Genomic DNA, 21,337 nt, shown 5'->3' on the forward strand with positions numbered 1-21,337 from the left:
GCCCTGCTCCCCTAATTACCGGATCTTCATCGTTGGTTCACGTCTTCTGTTCCTGACATGCGAAAATCCTGACGGTCGTCAGACTGGAAGCGGGAGCAAGATCCCGCTCATATTAGGTTACTTTGGTCCGGTAATGGCTCTGATGTCCACGTTTCCGAGCAGTGACCTATAACGGACTTTTCTCCCACTACAAACGTGCTCTTAGAAGTAGGCCCACACGAGAGAAAATGGAGTGAAGTTTAAAGGTGACATTCGATTTCTAAATAAATAAATGTTTCCAAAATGTAGTTATAATTACAACTTATTGAAAATGGGTTATTTAGGTCAGCTTGGAAGGTTCTGGCCAAGAATATTTCGGCACATTCAGTCTAAAACAAACTGAAGGTGTAAACAGATCTCAGACCTTTTTTGCTCATGCAAAATTTTTTAATCTTTATTCTCTTTAGTCTGAAAGCGTAGATAGTCGTTCGATTATGTGTGTACTCATAATTAACAATTCGGTTGAAATTTTAAATTTGCATCCCAATTTTATTACCTCCCTGGATGCAGACAGACGTCTTCGTTATCTTGTGCAAGAGCTGTGTATCATAGGCCGACTGTAGCTAGGCCTGCATATAACTGCCCAACCTGCTTAATCCAGCGGTTTTGTTGTTAACTAAGTTACACTCTACAAGAGCTCGCATGTGAGATGATGTACCACTTCTGCATCTGTAATACTAAATACTGTAGTTTCAAAGTGATCTAATAAAATCTTCTCTTGCCTTAAATGTTCGTTCACTGGAATGGGCCTTTCTTAGATAGCTGTGTATACCAAAATTTTTGAAAGCCTTTTTAATATATTTGCACAGTAAGTAAACAAGCGCTCGCGTTTAGTGTTTGGGCTTTTTTGCGTTGTTAAATAGCTGAAGTTGCGTGAGTGCTCTGAGCTGGGAAATATGAATGCAGGAAACACACCCTAATTTTTGAGTTTTGACTTGGACTTGATTAAAATTTAAATGGTAAGTATAAGTTGCTGTTTTCCCCAAATATTAGATTGCGCATATTGATTTATTTTTTACTACTCTGCCTCTGTCATCCTTCTTGAGTCAGTCACTGTATTGCGCAGACTGGCTGTTGGACTGAAAGAGTCTGTCCATCAGGGTTGACAGAGTGATGTGTCTGTCACCGGTACCTGTGATGCCAAAATGAATTTCCCTAAATTGTGATCTGAGATCATCGCAAAGATTAAAAACGCCGGTTACAGGAATCTTTATCACGTATTTTGAAAGACAATGAGAATGTCAAGTTTTGGGCTGAGGTCGGTCCACTATGCAAAAATGTCCAGCGAACAGCATCTTGTGAAGGAGCACAGATGAAGGGCTAGAGGATGACTACCACAGATTTTGCCAACTGTGACCTCTATAAGAATCTTTTAAGAAACAAAGATTCTCATTTAAAAAGTGTTGTGCATAGTATGCATTCACAAACAAACATTTAAAGGAAGGTTTGGTTTTGTGTTTCATTATGAGGTTTTTAAATACTAAAATCCTAGGTCAGTTAGTGTCCAGAAAACAGAGATCCATGCATCTGCAACAGGTTAAATGTTTTTAAATGTCATCCCTATAAAATTGCCTGGATCATGGTTAATTCATAAATAAGATTTCCTTCTTGTATGTTGTTTGTTTGTTTTAATATAAATGCTAATGTTACATGACAGATTATGGTTTTGTTCATGTGTCCTATTCATTTTGCTTAAAGACATTTCACTGAGCAAAGGTAGAACTGGGAGATTTTAGACTAATTCCCAACAAATTGTCATTGTCATTCCATGCACACGTCAGGAATAGAACAGTTACAGACTCAATATAATGCATTTGTGGAATTAATAATTGTTAACTTTTATTTTATAACAGAAGCCAGAAGTTTGAGAATGTTGTTTTGTTTTATTTGTATGTTTATTTGTCTGCTCCTCTCTCTCCACCTATTCTCTATCTCCCCCCCCTCTCTCTCTCTCTCTCTCTGTGTTTGTGCACCTACGTGTGTGTGTCTGTGTGTGCGTAAGTGTGTGTGTGTGTGTGTGTGTGTGTGTGTACGCCAGTCAGAGTGCCAGCGTTTGATCAGTGGTGGTAGTCTTGTCCTTGTCACAGTAAAGCAGCGTGAAATTACTGCACTTACAATCAAAATGCACAGAGCTCAACTATCCACTAGAGGGCAGCAACAATCTTTTTTTCATCATTGAGAGGTTTCCTTGTTGAATGACGTTGAAAGAATTTAAAGCTGTATAATGTTAATGTATTAAACTTTAAATATTAAATCATTTTAGCGTGCTTTTCATTCACTGTGTCAGGTGGTGTTAGTAATAGACAGTAATTATAAATCACTCTCACAGGCAACGTCCCTCTTTTAATAACCACATGCAGCTTTAATTGTATTCTCTTGAAACAATGATTAGATATATGCAACAAAATTAAAACAGTAACTGCACAGTTCTGATGAGCTGAGTTTTAATAATTTCACCTATAAATCTGATCAAATTTATGGCACCAGTTAACTGCCGAAACTAACTCTGTCTGACGAAGGGATAATGTATTATTGTCCCCTATTATGTATTATGTTAAAGTTCCAAGAGTGAAAATACAGTTTATTCATCACATAACAAGGGTGTGAACAATAGATTTTGTTTAGGTTGGCCATGCTGATGAGCTGATGGCTTAGAAATGAAAGAGGGTGGGGTGGGGTGGGGTGTGTGGGGTGTGGGTGGGGGGGGATCAGAGAGCTGCATCTTTGCCAGCCAGACGTGCCATTATGGAGACAGACCCTGTCTAGTCACCACCCCTCTTGAGGACCATGACTGAGCCAGAGGGGGAGAGGGGTGTGCATTTGTGTATGTCTTCTGATGAACTTCTTACTCCCAGTAGCAGAGGGTCTGTGGAGAACTGGTTTGACCTCAGAGCTTCCACTCTGGTACAGCTAGAGTATTAGATGAAGCATCCTGTCAAGCCTCATTATGCTATTCATGAGCTTCATCTCAATAACACTTTCTCTCTCTCTCTCTCTCTCTCTCTCTCTCTCTCTCTCTCTCTCTCTCTCTCTCTCTCTCTCTCTCACAGACACATACACACTCAAACACGCACACATATATACTAACGGGCGTATTAACATCTTTACATGAGCGATGACTGAGCGATTTGTTTGAGTCTTAACCGTGTTTGCGGACCGTCTGGTGCTGCAGCCATGCTGCTTGCTGATATGAGCCCAGGGCCCTTTTGAAAGCACACAGTCCATTTACATTGAGAAAAAGCAGACTGAGGTGGTGGAGCACTGTTACTATGGTTACGTGTGATGGCAGAGGCCTGGTCGGGCAGGGATAAGCATGAGGGAACAAGTCCATTGAGCAAACACACACACTCACAAACACACACACACACACACACAGACACACACATACACACACACAGGTCCCAGTGAGCTCAGAGTATGGTTTAATGAATGTGCTTAGTCTTCAAACTTCCCAGTGGGGCACTCATCTCTACTCATTCTCTCATGGGAGCAGGATTACAGAAATCCTCCCCAGAAGGACCACAGGGGCCATTACCACTTCTCTTCTTCACTCTAAGTAATCTGCGAATACATCAGAGCCGAAGATTACAAAGCTTACAGCATAGAAATGTCTTACCCTTCCCCGTGCTATAATAGCCTTTGTAATAACCTCCTTCAAAGACATGGAGGTGAAGGTGTTCATTTGTCAGGTGTGATCATAACTCCGTTTGCTTAGCAAACCTGCTCAATCTGTTGCCAGGTTCAGTCTGAGAGGTTCACAAGTTTCACCAGCCATCTCTCAATACCAGGCAATGGTGATCTAGCACTCTAGTACTCTAACACAAATTGATCTACAAACCTCCGTGATTATGTAAATGTTCCAAGATTGTTTAATGATGATTGTTATTATTAGAAAATATTCAAATGAATTTGGTTATATATTCATATTTTGGGGAGGGGTTTTTTGGGGGGGTGGGGGGGTTGGATTGGGTGAGGGGGGGGGGGGCTGACATGAGTTTGCCCTAAGAGTATGTCCAGTAACGTAGAGTATTACACATAAAAATTTGTGCCCTCCGGGTGAATGTATTAGAGGGCGGTCAGGGTCATATTACATCCCCTCTGCTTCATTCACTGCCTTAATCAATAGAACTCTAAAAGCCTACCATATTCTCATCTATCTGCAGACAGGGCTGCTTGTAATATAGCCAGAATCCCCCATATAATCTCATTTACACACCAATCACTGTTCAGCAGCAGGAGAGGATGGAAGAGTTGAGAGAGTGAGGACATTAGTGTATCTGACCTCGTTGTTTATCACAGAATCATTTCCAATCCCAAGTCTTTATAATCCACAGATGAATCTGTTTGTGGCAAAAATGGCACAGATGTTCATGACAGTTCATTTTCAAAGAGACCACGTGGCACTTAGACTGAATTTCACTTTTTTAGCCTGTTCTCTCTTTAAAAGTCCTCACTGCAACAAAGGCAAAATATGTGGTTAAATTATAAAGATAATGGTAAGCAGGGATGCCGCTTGTTTCAGGTAAAACTGTTTCACTTGTCAGGGCACAACCTGGGCCATCAGTAACCTAAATAATACCAAACAGCATTCAGTGGTTACTGCGTGAAGGTTGTATGTGCGCTCTCACTCTGAGGGCCCGTTTGGCCCGGGTGGATGCCAGCATTGTGAACGCTGAGTGGAGCTACATTAATCACACACGAGCTGGGCTGAGCGAGGCAGCAGGCCTGTCTCCTCCGCAAAGACCAGACACCAGGGAGGAGGGGCAAGGATGGTTTTATGCGGGGTGTGCTGGCACTTCGGCGAGTCTGTACTCCAGCCCCCTTCCCATGGGACGTACACTCATCTCCCTAAAGATAGACGCTGTCGGGGCCCCGTGGCGAGCGGGTGGAAAAGTTCATGCAGAGGGGAGCTCCAAGCTCCAAGTGTCCTCAAAACAAGTTCAGCACCCATGACAATAAAGTGGTGTTGTGTTGCTGGGTGTAGAGGGGACTGCCAGCATTGGTCTTAAATGAGCTTATAGCAGAAAACGGTGTATCTGTTCCAAGATCTTGCACTGAACTCTGCTGTTTGAAACAAAATAAAAAACAAATGTCAAAAAAGACTTCTAAGTAAATTAAATGTGAATTTGCAAATTTGTAATTATAATTTAAACAGAACAATAATGGGTAAACTAATAGTTAAAAAAAACCAATCTAATTTATAATGTGACTCGCCACAGTATTGACACATCCTGATACAGTACTGGCATATCCTGTTATTGACAAGATCCAATGATAAATTCTTTTGCCCACATCATGTATTCATGGAAGGAAAGGCTGGAAACACAGAATGAAAGACGGGAGAGGCATTAAAGCGCAAAGAAATGACCAAGCATCTTGTTTATTGGAGTTTCTATCTTGCCTTTGATTTCATTCAGGCCAGATGCAGAGACCTAGAGAGAGAGAGAGAGAGAGAGAGAGAGAGAGAGAAAGAGAGAGAGAGAGAGATGACATTAGAGATAGACATCTAGGGAGAAAGAAAGGAACCGGCTAACGGCTAACTGGCCTCTCTGCTTTTAAAAAGGTGGATCCTAATCAGAGAGAAATAGAAGACAGAGAGAGCAAGAGAGAGAAAATGAAATTGAGAGGCAGCTGCAAGTCGGAACAGAAGGTAGGAGAAGGAGCCAGCCAAGTCTTAGCTGTGATTGTACAAAGCCCCGAAAGCATCAAGGTAGAATCTTTTATAGAAACTTAAAACATTAGCTCGATTGACTAAATCCGTCCCTCAGTTTATCAACCCATTCCCACAATTTAATAAATCCATTCCCTTAATTTAATCATTTGTTTCCTCTATTTAATAAAACATTCACTCAATTTCTTCATTCATTCCCTTGATAAAATAAATTGTGGTGCCAATTTGCAGGCTTTTTCCAGTTGCTTGTTTCAAGGCCTAACATGCAATGTTCTTTCCAGGTGTTTGTTTCAAGGCCTAACATGCAGTGTTCTTTCCAGGTGTTTGTTTCTAGGCCTAATATGCAATGTTCTTTCCAGGTGTTTGTTTCTAGGCCTAACATGCAGTGTTCTTTCCAGGTGTTTGTTTCTAGTCCTAACATGCAGTGTTCTTTCCAGGTGTTTGTTTCTAGGCCTAACATGCAATGTTCTTTCCAGGTGTTTGTTTCAAGGCCTAACGTAGTGTTCTTTCCAGGTGTTTGTTTCTAGGCCTAACATGCAATGTTCTTTCCAGGTGTTTGTTTCTAGGCCTAACATGCAGTGTTCTTTCCAGGTGTTTGTTTCGGAGCCTAACAGGCAGTGTTCTTTCCAGGTGTTTGTTTCGGAACCTAACATGCAGTTCAGTTGGACTCAAAGGACTGTTGGTTACATTACATTTTTGTACAAGACTTTTTATTCTTGTGATTACTAAATTGGAATTTCAAACATGAACTAGCATGCGAGAGGAGAGACGAGGCCTTGTGCATTTAGCTTGGTTGCGTGTTCCCTGCCATCAACCTGGGATTAGGTGCTCTTCTCACTGCTCGAGGAACTGCTTCACATTCGTACAGATTAAGGGAGAGATAAAGGGGCAGAAGTGCTTCACAGTCCAGGAGAACATCCACCAGCTCCTCTCTGCCTCCGTCCGTCTGTCGCTCAGTGCAAAGTTGGTTGGTGGAAAACCGCACCCTGTCACCGTGTCGTGTGCCTTCTGCATGTATTTTTAAATACACTGGCTTAAAATATTTATGGAGTCAATATGAGCATTGTTTGATGACATAGGCAGCAAAACCATATGCAACGCTTGTTCATCAAAGGGAGCATTTGGGATGCAGTCCAGGAGCCTCAGTGATGCTCTAACTGCTGTTATTTACAGCCCAGATGGCAGTTTGGAGTCAGATCAGTCAGACTGCCCTAAGACAATTCACCATGTAGAAACATGGTGTGTGTGTGTGTGTGTGTGTGTGTGTGTGTGTGTGTGTGTGTGTGTGTGTGAGGGAGAGGGAGAGAGGGAGGCTGCTGGTTTGTTATGGAAATTCTTAGATCTATGTAGCAATGCAACCCTGCCACTGAGGTGTTGCATTCAGCTGTCAAACACTGCGATATTGGGATGGATGCCAGAGTTGTATTGCTGGAGAACGCTGCTCATTCACTGTTCTGCCCAGCAGGAATCCAGCAGGGGGGATTCCAGGGTAAGATGGAGTGGACACCACTTCAGTAGCTTATCAAACATGATTTCACCCCACAGCATTTGGTAGCCATCCTATTTCCCTGGCAACGAGTGCTTTGGCAGACATACTGCCAAAAAAACATCACAAAATGAAAGGAAATGCATTTTTATATGAACAAATAATGCCTCCATAGGTCAATCACTTATACTGATGAATGTTTATAAAAATGCAAAGCTGTCATTTCAGTTGCTGAGCATTCTGTGTTAGCATCCTGAGGGTTCCCTTTGTGTTATTCATTGATTGGTTTTATTAGGAAGGGTTTGTGCTGATTACTCCCTGAGCTGTAACAAATGGGTATGTGGTGAGTGTCTGCAGTAGAAAGATCACTTCATAACACTTCAGGGCTCTCCCTCTCAGCCTGGTTGTCTCAACAGCTTCCCCTCTCCACCTGTGACACCTCTCTGTCTCTAATGCAGCTTTCCTCCAGCAAGAGTCTCAAGGGTGACCCAGCTACCTGAGTCGGTTTAATATCCCCCTCCGAATCTCCAGAAAGCATGTCCTGACTACAGTGCCTTACACAGGCATTTTTAAGGACTACTAATGTAAAAAAAAAAAAAAAAGCATATTTTCACTCGGTCTTTGGCCTATCCATTGTTGCATGTTTATTTTGTGTTTGGATGCTTTTTGCTTAAAGAAAGCTCAGAGAGGAGTAGGACAGGTGAGATTCTGGCCTTGTCTGTAGCTATTATGCTCTCTGGTGAATCTCCTCTACAGGCTCTGAGTATATGCTATCTGTATACAACAAGAAGTGTGCATAAACTATGCTCATTAGTGTCTCTCTATAGCATTCCATACGGTATATGTGTGTGTGTGTGTGTGTGTGTGTGTGTGTGTGTGTGTGTGTGTGTGTGTGTGTGTGTGTGTGCGCGTGAGAGAGAGAGAGAGAGAGAGAGAGAGAGAGAGAGAGAGAGCAATTGATCAAATGCAGCAGTGGCCCCAGTGCCAGAGTGTGATTTAATAAGAGCACACAAATTAAACTGTCCTGAAATACCTGCATGAACATATATGTACTGAAATACCTGCATGAACCTGCAAGACCCACACTAAAAGACCAGCATGAACACACATACCAGTCCACGACCAATACTAAAGACAACTGCATCAACACACAGAGCAGGACCCATACTGCTGAGAGACCTCACAAGAAAGAAAGAGAGAAAGAAAAAGAGAGAGTTACACTGACATATCCACCTTTATTGTCAGTTGGAGTTAAACATACCCAAATTTTCTATCTTTCTCTTTCTTCTAGTCCTCTGAGGGCACATGGGGCCATCATTCATTTTCTCAAGTCTCATCTCACGTTAGGAGAAAATTACAGGCTCCCAAACCTCTAAAAAGAACTCTTCTCTCTCAAATTAACATGAGTGGCAGCTCAGTTATAGAGCTCAGAGCAGGAGCTCCCTCTCAGCTCATCAGGGAGGCCTCTATGTGCGCTTTTCTCCTTCCATGTGTGCTAAGAGGTTTGGCTGGTAGAACAGCTGTTTCCATTAACTCAGTGTAACACCAGCACCATATCCTACTGAGCTCTCTCCAGTGTCTGCTGATGCAGTGAAGAATAGCAAACGTGTTCAAGAGAGCACCTAGTAAAGCTACAGGGCAGTAAAGAGCAAACCTTTCAGATCATGTTCTTAGGTTGGTTTCAAGTCTCCATCAAAATGTATGTCATGCAAATGATGATTACGGAAAGGTAAAAGGTTGCACGTTCAGTAGGTGGGGTGAGCTCCAGACGTAACTAAAATATCAAGAGTTCAGTTATGCTGCCATGTTTTGTCATAATACAGTACACACAGTCTTGAGGTATAATTTACATTTTAAAAGTCACTTGAACACTTCTCCCATATATGCACTTTTTAAATTCATAATATTGGAGTTTATTCCCATACAGATTTGTGATGTATCTGTTAACATCCAAGCAAACTAGAAGTGTTATTAGCAGCCAAAACAGGAGGAACAAGATCCTACGGTAAAGATGGCTGTTGTCTGCATCCTCTTTCATTCAGTCCATTTTTATTTGAATGGAACAGATGGTTGCTGAGTCTCTTTGAAATACTGGGACAGATGTTACAGTCAGTTAGACCTCCTACTCTGCACACATTTGCATGTTTTTAAGCGCTGTAACAGCAGCAGTAGCAGCGACGGAGATGAGCTGCCGGCGGGGCATATATGGATTAATTCCTACAAAACAACCCATTCACTAAATATGCACCGTGTCGACTCGACCTACGAGCATTAAAGGTTCAGAGAATGTAGGTCTGACCCGCGCATAAGCCTGTAGCGGCGACATGAACGCTCAAACGCTGAAAGATCAGGACCATGGACAGATCACCAAACGTTTCGCTCCAATGCCGATGCCGTGATAACCCCTGTGCTGCTCTCCATATCTCCGCACTTTGGGGTTTTTGTTTAATGTGCCACAAGGTGTGCTGCTTTGCCGTCCGTAGGCAATACTTGTGTTGCTCGGTGGAAAACGGCCACGTGTCGTGTCATGAGAGCGACCACTGACCCACCCCTACGTATTAACGACGAGATGTGCGCCGTGAACCCAAGCTTCCTTTAACTACAGGCTTAGTCTCGCTGGAGGTGGCAAAGCTCAGTATACTGAGCGCCGCCAGATGATCTGTCGTCTTCCAGTCGCGCTCAGCACGGAGGGACTTTATCCATCTGAGAAAAGCGATGGTCTTCAAACCAAAACTAAGCTGCGTTATGCTCCACGATTGTTCTCGGTGTCGGCGAAGAGTTCAGCCGAGGATACGCTATGCAGCCGCTTAATGCTGAAGTAACACAAAGAACAAGCAAATGAAAAGTGGAGAGATTGCGCGAAACGAGCATGCTCTTTTTCAGAAGGGATAACATTCGACGTTAACTTTTTAGGACCAACTGAAGATTTTTAATCATGCCTGTGCGAAGAGGTCACGTCGCGCCACAGAATACATTTCTGGGAATAATAATACGGAAATTCGAGGGGCAGAGTGAGTATTGCAATAAAATAATGTTCTGTAAAAATTTAACAAGCCAGACTGCATGACAAATTGAGACCTGCCAGTTTGAAAAGTGCACCTTATGGAAATAGGATGAGTTCGAGACGCTTGCGCCTCGCTAGTTTCGTTATATGAAAGGAAAATCTGTCAGCACACCATAAAATGTAACAATGAGTTAAAATAAACAAGCATTGAACGGATCTGTGGTGGATTCTGAATCATTTTGCAATGCAGGCGCCAGCAGATGCTGTACAATATAATATATGCATCCTGACTTTAAAAAAATGCGGGACAAATAAACAAAGAAGACAATGGCCATCGGTTGCCGTAAGACTAGGAACAGGACTAGCAGCCTCATATTTCTGCGTTTGTTTTCATATCGTGATAGTTCAACTGTCTAACTATGGTCAGAAGTTATGTAAAAGTAGTGCGAACAGATGGTAGTGTGAGTTGACGACTGCCATTTACATGATTTATGTTTTGATGCGATTTCCCTACGTGGTGTAGATAAAGAGCGTTAAGCACCCAATTTGTAACAGGAGCCCCAGCGTTTTGCCTAGTGAATATTTATTAGCAAAAAATGACACATTTCTTTCCAACATTTGTCAACATGTCTGAAAGTATGTTTTAATAAAGATTAGATGGTGCTTTGCTGGCCATTTGAATGTAGTGGTATTTCTGAGTAGTTATTTCACCTCCCCACTGCAAATAAATAACAAACAGTGCATTTTTAAAAACCATTTATTTCTTTACTGAAATTGAGAGAGAAAAAACATACTTGTACTTGAGAATTCTGTAGATTTTATTTTATTTCTGTAGAACACTCGCCCCAGCACTTAAAAGGATAGATGTACAATAAAATATATGTAATAATACAGCTAATAATACATCAGAATCATCTGGAAGGTTATTCTAAGAATATTTAATGTCATGGACATTATATAAATTACACTAATATGCTTGACAGCTGTCATATGCTATTACCTCTGCTCTGGTCTCTGAAACATATCATTTACTCCAGTGATACATTTTTAATTAAAAATTGATCATAACCCATCCAATGTAAGCTTTCTCTCTCCCTTTCTCTCCGTCTCTTGCTATTTCACTCTTTCAAGAAAGATATGTCTGGAAATGCTTTGAGTGTATGTTTAACATGGTCCTGTATCAGTAGGGTTCCTTTACATGGGTTTACATGGGTTCCTCTAAACTCAAATAAAGTAACTTTGATAAATGAACAATTTTTGTCCTCAGAGATCATTACTACAGGTCACAATTTATACAAAAACACATGGAAGTTCTTTAAAACTCTTCAGAAGAAGTAATCAGCAGGAAACCAAAAAAAAAATGACATAGAAGTGACCTTTCATTTTCTGGTTCCTCTGCAGACAAGAAGTTCATCATAGCGAACGCACGTGTGCAAAACTGTGCGATCATCTACTGTAACGATGGGTTCTGTGAGATGACGGGCTTCTCCCGGCCAGACGTCATGCAGAAGCCTTGCACATGCGACTTCCTCCATGGCGAGGGGACCAAGAGGCAGGCTGTTGCCCAGGTTGCGCAGGCTCTGCTGGGCTCGGAGGAACGCAAGGTGGAGATCGCATACCATCGCAAAGACGGTGAGTCGCCACAGGTCCCCCTGAGTCTGGGACCCATCCTTCCTCTCGGGGGATGTCCTGTGACTTCCCCAGGCAGGAAAGATGAGAGTAAAAGAGAAAAAGGGGCCACAGAAAAGAATGTATCACTAACAAGACCCTCTTTCAGCTGTAATGTGATATCGTCACCGTGTTCCGTGAATGAAATGAAAGGGGGACGGAGAGCCTGGGACTGTAACCTTGGCACGTCTGTAGCGTCTGTAGCCTCTTATGGCTCGGCTAAATTTGTGCGCTCTGTCCCTTCCTCTCCCGGCTCCTCTATCCCCAGTTCGGAAACGTGTCATTTTGCAGCGAGGCCGACTGATTTCTGCTGTTTTGTGCGGTGAAGCACGCAGGGCGTCCACTCATATGCCAAAAGCCCCTTGGACCAATTTTAGCCCCAGCATGCTTGACAGCATGCTTGTCTGGCCAAGCATGCTGGGTTAAAGATAACTCACAGCCACATCAGTTTTCCGAGAGTCTTTGTGAGGACCCCCCACCACCCACCGCTGTCATAAACAAATGCGGAGCTGACATGGAAGTGGCATTATTGATGAGCTATTGCTTCTGTTACCAATCTACTAAAATATTGATTAACCAATGCGTACTGTGTTGCGAGTGGTCTGGAGGCTCTGGACGCTGCTCATAGATGCCGCACGGCGGCACAGATAACATGGTTGAGGTGGTTTGGAACGGTCGTGGTAATTTGAACCCAGTGCATTATTCATCAGACTAGTTAACTGCACTCTCCTCCTTGTGCTCCCTTGCACTACATTGTGCAACTCTGTGTTTTCGACCTTCCGGACACACGCCGACAACTGTAGTGAGAGCTGATCTCTTTAATACTTCATGCATTAACTACTCCCTGGGCAGGTTACTGTATGCAGGCCTCCGGTGTTTTTATAAATTATGAGGTACGGTGCTAAGGGAACGTTTCAGAGAGAGAGAGAGAGAGAGAGAGAGAGAGAGAGAGAGAGAGAGAGAAAACAGGAGAAGCTCTAACAATGATCTCTGTCTGAAGAATAAAACAGACATTGCATAACAGTGGAGGTGTAATCGCTGGCTCTGGCAGGTAGCGCACCTCCCAGCTGAACACTGCAATTTAACAGCACCTGCCGGAGAGACAGGAAGGAGATTACGCTACAATTCAGCAGCCATCACCCCCAGTTATGGGTTTTAATAAGCAGCAATCTTCCATCTTCATCATTTAATAAGTAGCCTCCACATCAGTAAAAAAAAAACGAGCCCGTGCTTCATTATTCTGCCATTATTGCTACTATTATGGAAACTTACTGAGTAAAGAATGCAACACAACATTCCTTGTGGCTTATAAGACATCACCGATGTATTTGGGAGTAATATATGTCAATTGGGAAGGCATTATGTCTGGGCATCTTACAGTGGCTATTCATAACAAAGATACGAATTATGGATAAGGACATTCAGTAATTACATTTTGGAATGAGTAACTCCAATGAAGACAGATGGGCAAGTGCTCAACAAATTTATGCAGCATATTTATGGAAACATATCAGATGACATATGGAGTCTTTGTGCCTTACATGGGCTTTATGTGTTTTTGGAAGCTCCCTGTGGTTCTTAAGTAACAGCTCAACACTAAAGCCTGCTGCAAAGTGCTAAACCATGCCGTAAATTGTCTCATGTGAGGCATAAGGCTCTCTCTCTCAGCGTGTCACAGCCTTATGTATCCAGCCCATAGCAGAGGCAGGATCATTGCACCCTGGTGTGTGGTTGGGTAAAGTGACTGGGTTTGGAGCTGTAGATGCAGATGGATTGTTTTAGGGAGGGCGATTTCCATGGGAGAAGCCAGTCTAAAAGTCTCTGCAAGTCACCCCTGGCCTCCTGAACACCATTTTAATGAGGATACAAATAGCTTCCTGCTAATCGATTTGCAGCCCCTGTGCCACTGTGAGAGTAAAATCAATGGCCGACTATGAGCTCCTTGTTTCTCACTGTAAAGGTCTTATAAGGCAGGTGAGCCTTCGCAGCCTCCCCGGGCCTGCACTGCTCTGTTGCTAATGCTACCAAGCTGTCCTGACCCCGCAGTGAGAGGGAGGGAGGGTGGGAGTTTTTGTGGCCGTCCCAGGGCTGGGCCGGGCGGTACGGAGTAAGATGTGCGTCTGTAATTGGCTCCAGTGACACATCAACAGTGCGCGGCATACGGAGTTGTCAGCTCCTGAGCTGCCCTAATGGACTCGTTACACCTTCGGGCCCTGACACCACTCCACATGAGCCCGGGACGCATTTGATCGCCTGTACAAACACGATGAATCTTGCGCATGCTCTTGTACCACGGGCACACCCGAACATCACCACGACGACCCTTTCTGGGTTCCAGGATGCACAGAGACCCATTCAGATTTCCAAACACTCTCTCTTTTGCAGCTTTTTCAGTGTTAACCTCTGTCTTAGGCTGATGGCTTCTCGTAACCCCGTGCCGGACTTGATCGCAGAGAGGGGACAGACACCAACCTGCCTCCTGCTAAAGGTGTAGGGGGAGTATTTACATGCAAGGGCATGTGCAGATTCTGTGCACTGTCGTGCCCAGGTCCCATGGAGCAGAGACCCAGAGCCCCTCCCCACTTCCCAAACCACTCCACTGCTCTCTCAGACCCAGACACAGTACGGTACATGACGGTGAACGTCCAGGACGCTTCTATATCATAAGCCACTGCAAACCAAATGCATACTGATTCAAAGTCAGTAACAAAGAGTTGCTAATGAACAAATTATCAGCCTGCTATGTCACTGCCTATTCAAACAGCATTGAGTCTTCTATGTTTTTATTTCAGATCACGGCCTCGGAATTGGCACAGGAATGTTACCAATTCAAGGAATCTATGATCAAAGTTCTGCAAGGAGGCATAATGTGTTGGGTTCAGCGATGATGAATTACAGGTCTGGTTCAGATACAATCCATGCCAAAAATGAAAGAAACAGAGAGAGAGAGTTTGGCAAGCCCAAAGCACAAGTGAAAGTGCAGGGGAGATGGAGAGACAAGCAGAGAGGGAAAGCGAGAAATAGAGAGATAGAAGCTGTGGAGACAGACAGCATGAGGCAGAGCCAGGCCGAAAGACGAGAGTGGATTGATGGTTTTCTTGAGTGTAATGGCCCCATTGATCCGGCCTGATACGCCAGCTTCTGACAGTGACAGAAAGGAGGAGCTGCAGCGTGAGAGGAGGCAGTAGGGGGGAGAGTGCAGATCAATCCAGCTCCATCACCACGCCGCTGGACATGCTGGACACGCCATGCTCACTGGCCTCATCTGGCCCACTCCAACACAGCCATACGCACTGGCCACATCCAGCCAGCTCCTAAACGCAGCCATGAGTACTGGACTCATCCAGTCTGTTCTGAAACACAACATTTTGTGCTCCTCTCGTATCAGTTCAAAAATCAAGCCATGCATGTAAAGCATCGGTCCTCATGGCTGCTTTTCAGCTGTTGTTTTGATGCCGCTGTCATTCACCACCACTAATCGATGTGTTTTCTCTCCTTTTCTTAGCATAGTGTGCAGTATATATGTGTATGTTTGGAATTTTGGTAGTAGCAGCTGTCTTGTGTTCATCTTTGTGTGCGTGTGTGTGTGTGTGTGTGTGTGTGTGTGTGTGTGTGTGTGTGTGTGTGTGTGTGTGTGTGCGTGTGTATGTTGGAGCTAATGGGATAATGGGTTGGGAACAGGGGCACTGCTGTGGGAAGCTACATGTGAGGACATTGGTGAATGAGGGTGCAGGGTGGGTTTCACTACCACAGGTTCCTGCAGTTCCAGGCAGGGTGTCAAGCTCCCCGTAGTCCCCACCATGCGTGAATGCTCATGGGGTGGCTTTGAGGGCTGGCATGGGGTAATCGGGGGGAAGTAGGTGAATCCAAGAAGACCTGTTCAGTTGGTATACCTCTGGGTGGCTGCTTCTGAAAAGATGACCTGATTTATTCATGTAGTGCAGCCTCTATGGTTACATGTGCTGCTGTTGTAAAAAGCAGTGTGATTGGGTCAGTCCTGTTTAGGAGTGAAGTCAGACGGGATCACACTGAGGGTGCTGTAGTAATTAAAACCATATCAAGTTTAGTCTGAGATCAGGTGATGTGTCTTTGGGGAATCACCTGCCTGTCGTGGAATGAAACTAAACCTCTGCTATAAACACACACACATGACAAGCAACCACTGTCATCACAAAGCCATTTGCAATTCTTTTTCATTTGATGTTGCAGCAAGTATGTCTTGGCTTGGAATTCTTTCTAAGCCTCCAACCCCTGCTGTAACTTTTAAAAATAGTCCTCACAAATAAACATGCATATTTGTGTTTGAAAATACAAGATGTTTGTCAGGAAAGCTGACTGATGGAAAAGATTTGTTTATTGTTAGTAGTTAGTAGTCTGTAGGTGGATGATGGTTGGTGATGGTTAGGAGTGTGTAGGTAGATGATGGTTGGTTATGGTTAGTAGTATGTAGGTGGATGATGGATGGTGATGGTTAGGTGGTCCACAGACTGGTAAAGCACCTGCTGTCTCATACTCTGCTATAGGGATCATTAGTGTTCAAAAGTGAGGCATGTGGTCTGTTGATTTCTACCAGAGATTGACACATCATATCCATTCATTTGCAGGGTCTGCCCCTTTCAAGAGACCTCTAATGTGAATTTATCAAAATCGTTAACATCACCTTAAAATACCCCAATACGTACAGCCTGTGGTTAAATATTACAGTGGTGATATCAGATGTTCTCTGGCTTCATATTTCACTTCGGCTCTCCACTGCAGCACTACTTTACAAGCTTAGGGTTTTCTGAGCTTCTGATTGCTGCATGTGCCATGTAATTGGAGGATGGTTGATGGAGGATGGGAGTTGGGGGGTGGGGTGGGGGTGGGGGGTTGAGAAAACCAACAATTCAGGAGGAATCATTTTCCTGGAAGCCTTTTTTTTTGCCACATTTGCATAACAAAACAGAATGGAATGAATTTGCAGCTCATCAGAATTCTTTTGCTCCTTCCTCTAGTTGAGATTCATGACATGGGTTTGCCATGATCAGTAACTGTAACAGGACCTGAATGGCAGATGGGCAGGAAGTGATAGCTCATCAAGGACACACACCTATCCAAAACATTGCCATACCAGTGCTGGCCAGCTCAGGGCCAACCTACTGAAAGCCATCGAGAGGTGTCTTAGCCATCTGTTCCACTAGTTCTGCCGGAGCCAGCTCACATCCCTTTCTCTTTCTTTCACTCCTCACTCGTTCCAGTCAGCTGGCAGAGAAAGGGCTTCTAATCTGACTCAAGCACTGTAATGAACCAAATCCAGGGGCGTGAAACTACCAAGATGTGGGAATTCTAAAATCTGTTGAAAATGATAGAAAAATAGAGTTCCTCTCAAAACGTGATGCATCACCCCTCACAGGAAATGCCACTGATCAAGGTTAGGCCCTGCCATCTGCGTATTCAAACAGTGGGCATAGGGAGGCGCTCCTACATGTCACTCCGTAATCTACGCAGTGACTTCAAGCGACGCTAATTAAAGATGGAAGTAGGCCGCAGCGACTGGCTTGCGACAACCCCTCGTCGAGGCTAGAGTGAGCCACGTGGCCTTCAGACTGCAAACAAAGGGTTAGTCCCTCTCCACCCACCCCCATCCACCCCTCCCTGCATCACTAAGCTCTGATTGGTCAACATTCAGAATGGGTGTGTGATAGCTGCAGCCGAGCAGCCCTGCGACGCTAACCCTGTCAGAATGGATCAGAGAGACGTCTAGAGGCGCAGTGACGACTAGCACGTCTGGTAGGAGCCCGCTGAGAGTTCCTCCACCCACTTGCATACATGCAACTGTCATGCCTAATAAAGAAACATTTGATTAGAGAGGTTTACTTTTTGTCTTTACCTTCAGAATTTGTTATGTCATTAGTGTTGCTGTAGGAGGGTTACTTGTGGATGGGACACTCCCATGCTTTGTGTTCATCATTGGAAAGCAACATTTGTCGGTTAGTTCGTGAGATTTGTTCTTACTTTGTTGCATTTGGTCCTGTTTCCCGGTTAATACAATGTAATATGAACTAGTCAGGCCTTTGTTGACCTGCAGATTGTCTTTGATGTCTTGCGTGCAGACATGGCTTTGTGACCTATACTGCATTCGCAGTGCATTGTAATGCTGATGCATTATCTCCATAGCATTCAAAGGAACAGGTTTAAAGCCACCATCTGCTGGAGATTAAGTTAAGTGTACTTTTCAGTCGGAGTCCTCTCATAAAATTCATTCATTCAGAATTCAGCTGCCTTGAACAAAGCCTGTGTCCACGATGTTCTATTTCATTATGTCTCTTTGCTGATGCAACATTAAAATGCCCCTGCTAAATTGAATTACACGCAGAAAGAGGCACTGGTAAAGCCTATAGCTGCAACCTTTTGCCTGAGTCATTATGCGCTGATTGCTTCTCTGCTGACTGATATGGCTTTGTGTGGCGGAGACTCAAACAGAGATCCATCCTTCCTCGTCATAATGACTTGAGCACAGCCTTTCCTGAAGGCACGGCTACACCGGGGCTATTTTTAGCCCTTATGCCTTCAAATGCCTGTAGCGCTCACAGCAAATGAAGCACAATCTTTCCTCCCCGGGGGCGCAGAAAATCAATCGCTAGCATTTGAAGCAAATGAGCAAGGCTCTTTCAGCATATTGGCCGAAATTACACAAGCTCTGCAAAGACCTGTAGATTACTGGAAAATTTCTGATCCCTCCTTTTAAACAAAATGGTGTGTGATTATGCTGTTTTCTGAGGTAATTGCATTGGCACCTTATAATGACTCGATTTGTACTCCAATAAAGACTGCACTTAAGATAGCACAGGTAATTAAAGCATAACACGTTTTAGTGCTCTGTCCATAGTCCATTATAACACCCTTGACAGTAATAGAGTGGATTTGACTACTATTGAAGATTACATGTCTGCATATGCCCTGCTATGTATTGTCAGATAAAATTAGAAATCAAACTGCATTAAATCAGATGTACCTTCACACACAGGACTACACTGACGTAGAAAGGCAAGCTTTCATTCTTACAAGAACAATGGTGTTACAATAATTGTATGAGTGTTGCAGTGTTGATGTTGCAGAAGGGTGGAAAATGCACAGAAGCCCTCTAAACAATCACCTTTTTAATTATGGACTCTCAGTATTCTGAGCCATCTCATTTATTCCCGTTGGTGTCAGAGAGTCTTGGGGAATCATGACGGTCACGTAATTCAACAAACCTAAATCAATTTTGGTCCAAGTCTTTAGTCTCTTTGTGTTCTGAGTTTACCAGTGGCCTTTAATATACTCGGTGGCTTAGTACAGCTGCAGTTTGTAGTTCTACATTGGTGTGGTTTCGCCCACGTCATGCTGCCTCATTACCCGTGGAATGTCAGGTACCCATTACACTTGATTTGTTTTTGTCAGGTGTTGTGACACTCTTTGCGCCTGGCATTGCTGCAGAATTTGACACAGTGGTGAGCTAATTGTATACACCCTACAGAGTGGACTAAATGTCCAATGAAATCCATTTGGGACCCAGACAGACATAGGTCATAACCCGTTTCACTGTAGCCTGTGGGTGAGGTGGAACTAATTTCCTCAGGCAAGGTAAGCCGATAAGATACACCACACTGTGTCCTTCACTGTGTCCTTTCCTGTCCTGCTACCCTTGTATCTTGAATTGTACATTTGGACAGATACTGCTTCAAAAGCAACCCACAGTGTCTTTCATCGATTTAGAGTGGTTATAATTCTCTCCATTGGACCTCCCAAAGGGTTCCCAACTATAACACAGTATAATTCCAGCATTTCATTACAATATATAATTGATTCAGTGTAGGACCAAGCAGTAAACGCTTCCTTCTCCGGTAATAGCCAAACTGGGCCATTGATGGCTTCAGTACGGTTTAATTATTGATGGTGGAAATAGGTATCTAATTAAATTTCCATCATCATGAAAGGGTAACATGCATGAGATAGGCAATCATGTACAGTATAAGCAGGGCAGTGTTGTGTAGTATAAAATGAGATGATGGACCGACACAGCGGAATTAATCCCAACCTCCTTTACTTCTCTTAATTTACCATGGAATTAATTCAGAGTTTAGGCCCTAGTAGTAAGATCATTCATAATGGGAGAGAAAGACAGTTAGGATCATGATGACGTATTCCAGCACTAGAATGAGAAGACATCTTAGGATCTTGGTGAATTATTCTAGGATTAGGATGAGAGGACAGGTTGGGATCTTGGTGAATTATTCCAGCACTAGAATAAGAAGACAGGTTAGGATCTTGGTGAATTATTCCAGGATTAGGATGAGAGGACAGGTTGGGATCTTGGTGAGGCATTCTCACTTGAGAAGATGAGAAGGCTCTCACTTGCTCTCTGACCCCTGGGCAGCTTTTACAGTGAAAAGAGAGAAAAGCCTTCTGACAGGCAGGCACTTGTTCAGGGGGGAAAGGCTGTTCAAAGTGATGTACACAATGCTAAATGGCCCGACAGGGTAGGGCTATTCGAGGAGAAAAATGAGAGTCGATAAGATTTGCATCCCCCTGTGACCTGTATGTTTGACATTCTGTCAGTCCCGGGTAGAGATGAGGGAAACTGCAAAACCTAATATACTGTGTGTGTGTGTGTGTGTGTGTGTGTGTGTGTGTGTGTGTGTGTGTGTGTGTGTGTGTGTGTGTGTGTGTGTTTGTGTGTGTGTGTGTGTGTGTGTGTGTGTGTTTGTGTGTTCGTGTGCATTTGTACATTAGAGAAGGGAAGATTCCAAGGGAGATATGACTATGAAATAGATACAGTGTGTAATGAACACTCTAGGCCCAGGAATTACCCCCATTTTGACTGACACATTGTGTGAAATGTGACTCGAGTAGAAGAACAGAAGTGGGTGTAGTGTAGTGTAGTGTAGTGTAGTCTAGCTGGATGATGTGCATGGTGGTTCACGGTATCACACTGTATCCCTGACACTGGAAAAGCTTTCTGAGTTTCAGACTGGGGTCTCAACCCTTCAGCTTGATTGCTGGGATATACAGTGGATAATTCTACAAGCCCTAGTTAAAGATTAAGATAGTTTCATCACCTTTCGATTGATTCTACTTTAAAGTGTTAACCCTGCTGACGGAGCATAGCAGGGGTTAACTGTACTCCTGTAAGCTCTATGGTGAGTACATTAAGTATTTAACAAGGGTGCCCTCTCTGAACGTTTTAAATGTGGCCGGGCAATTTGCAGGTAAATTACTGTAGCTGACCCCTTAAACAAAACCTCTCAGAAAATAATGAATAATTCTTTAGTGCTCTGCTTTAGGTTTTGTTAATTGGCTGAAACAGAACAGTGTTTTCTCTTGTAGTTTTTCTTGTAACTTCATTCTGGTGGTGTGATACAGTTCAGGGCAGTTCACATTCTGACAGTATAACTATATATATACATTTACAGCATTTAGATGATGCTTTTATCCAAAGCGACTTACA

General features: G+C 43.6%; 1 protein-coding gene across 1 annotated transcript in view; it reads left to right on the plus strand.

Moving 5' to 3' along the window:
• The first annotated feature begins 9,842 nt into the window (after positions 1 to 9,842).
• Positions 9,843 to 21,337, plus strand: part of LOC113577541 (potassium voltage-gated channel subfamily H member 7) — a 41,687-nt gene continuing 30,192 nt past the window's right edge. The window contains exons 1-2 of the mRNA XM_027010251.2: positions 9,843 to 10,207; positions 11,602 to 11,832. Of these exons, the coding sequence (XP_026866052.2) occupies positions 10,132 to 10,207; positions 11,602 to 11,832 (307 nt within the window). The 5' untranslated portion in view covers positions 9,843 to 10,131. The remainder of the gene's footprint in view (positions 10,208 to 11,601; positions 11,833 to 21,337) is intronic.

Source organism: Electrophorus electricus, chromosome 2, assembly GCF_013358815.1.
Source record: "Electrophorus electricus isolate fEleEle1 chromosome 2, fEleEle1.pri, whole genome shotgun sequence".
Taxonomy (NCBI): domain Eukaryota; kingdom Metazoa; phylum Chordata; class Actinopteri; order Gymnotiformes; family Gymnotidae; genus Electrophorus; species Electrophorus electricus.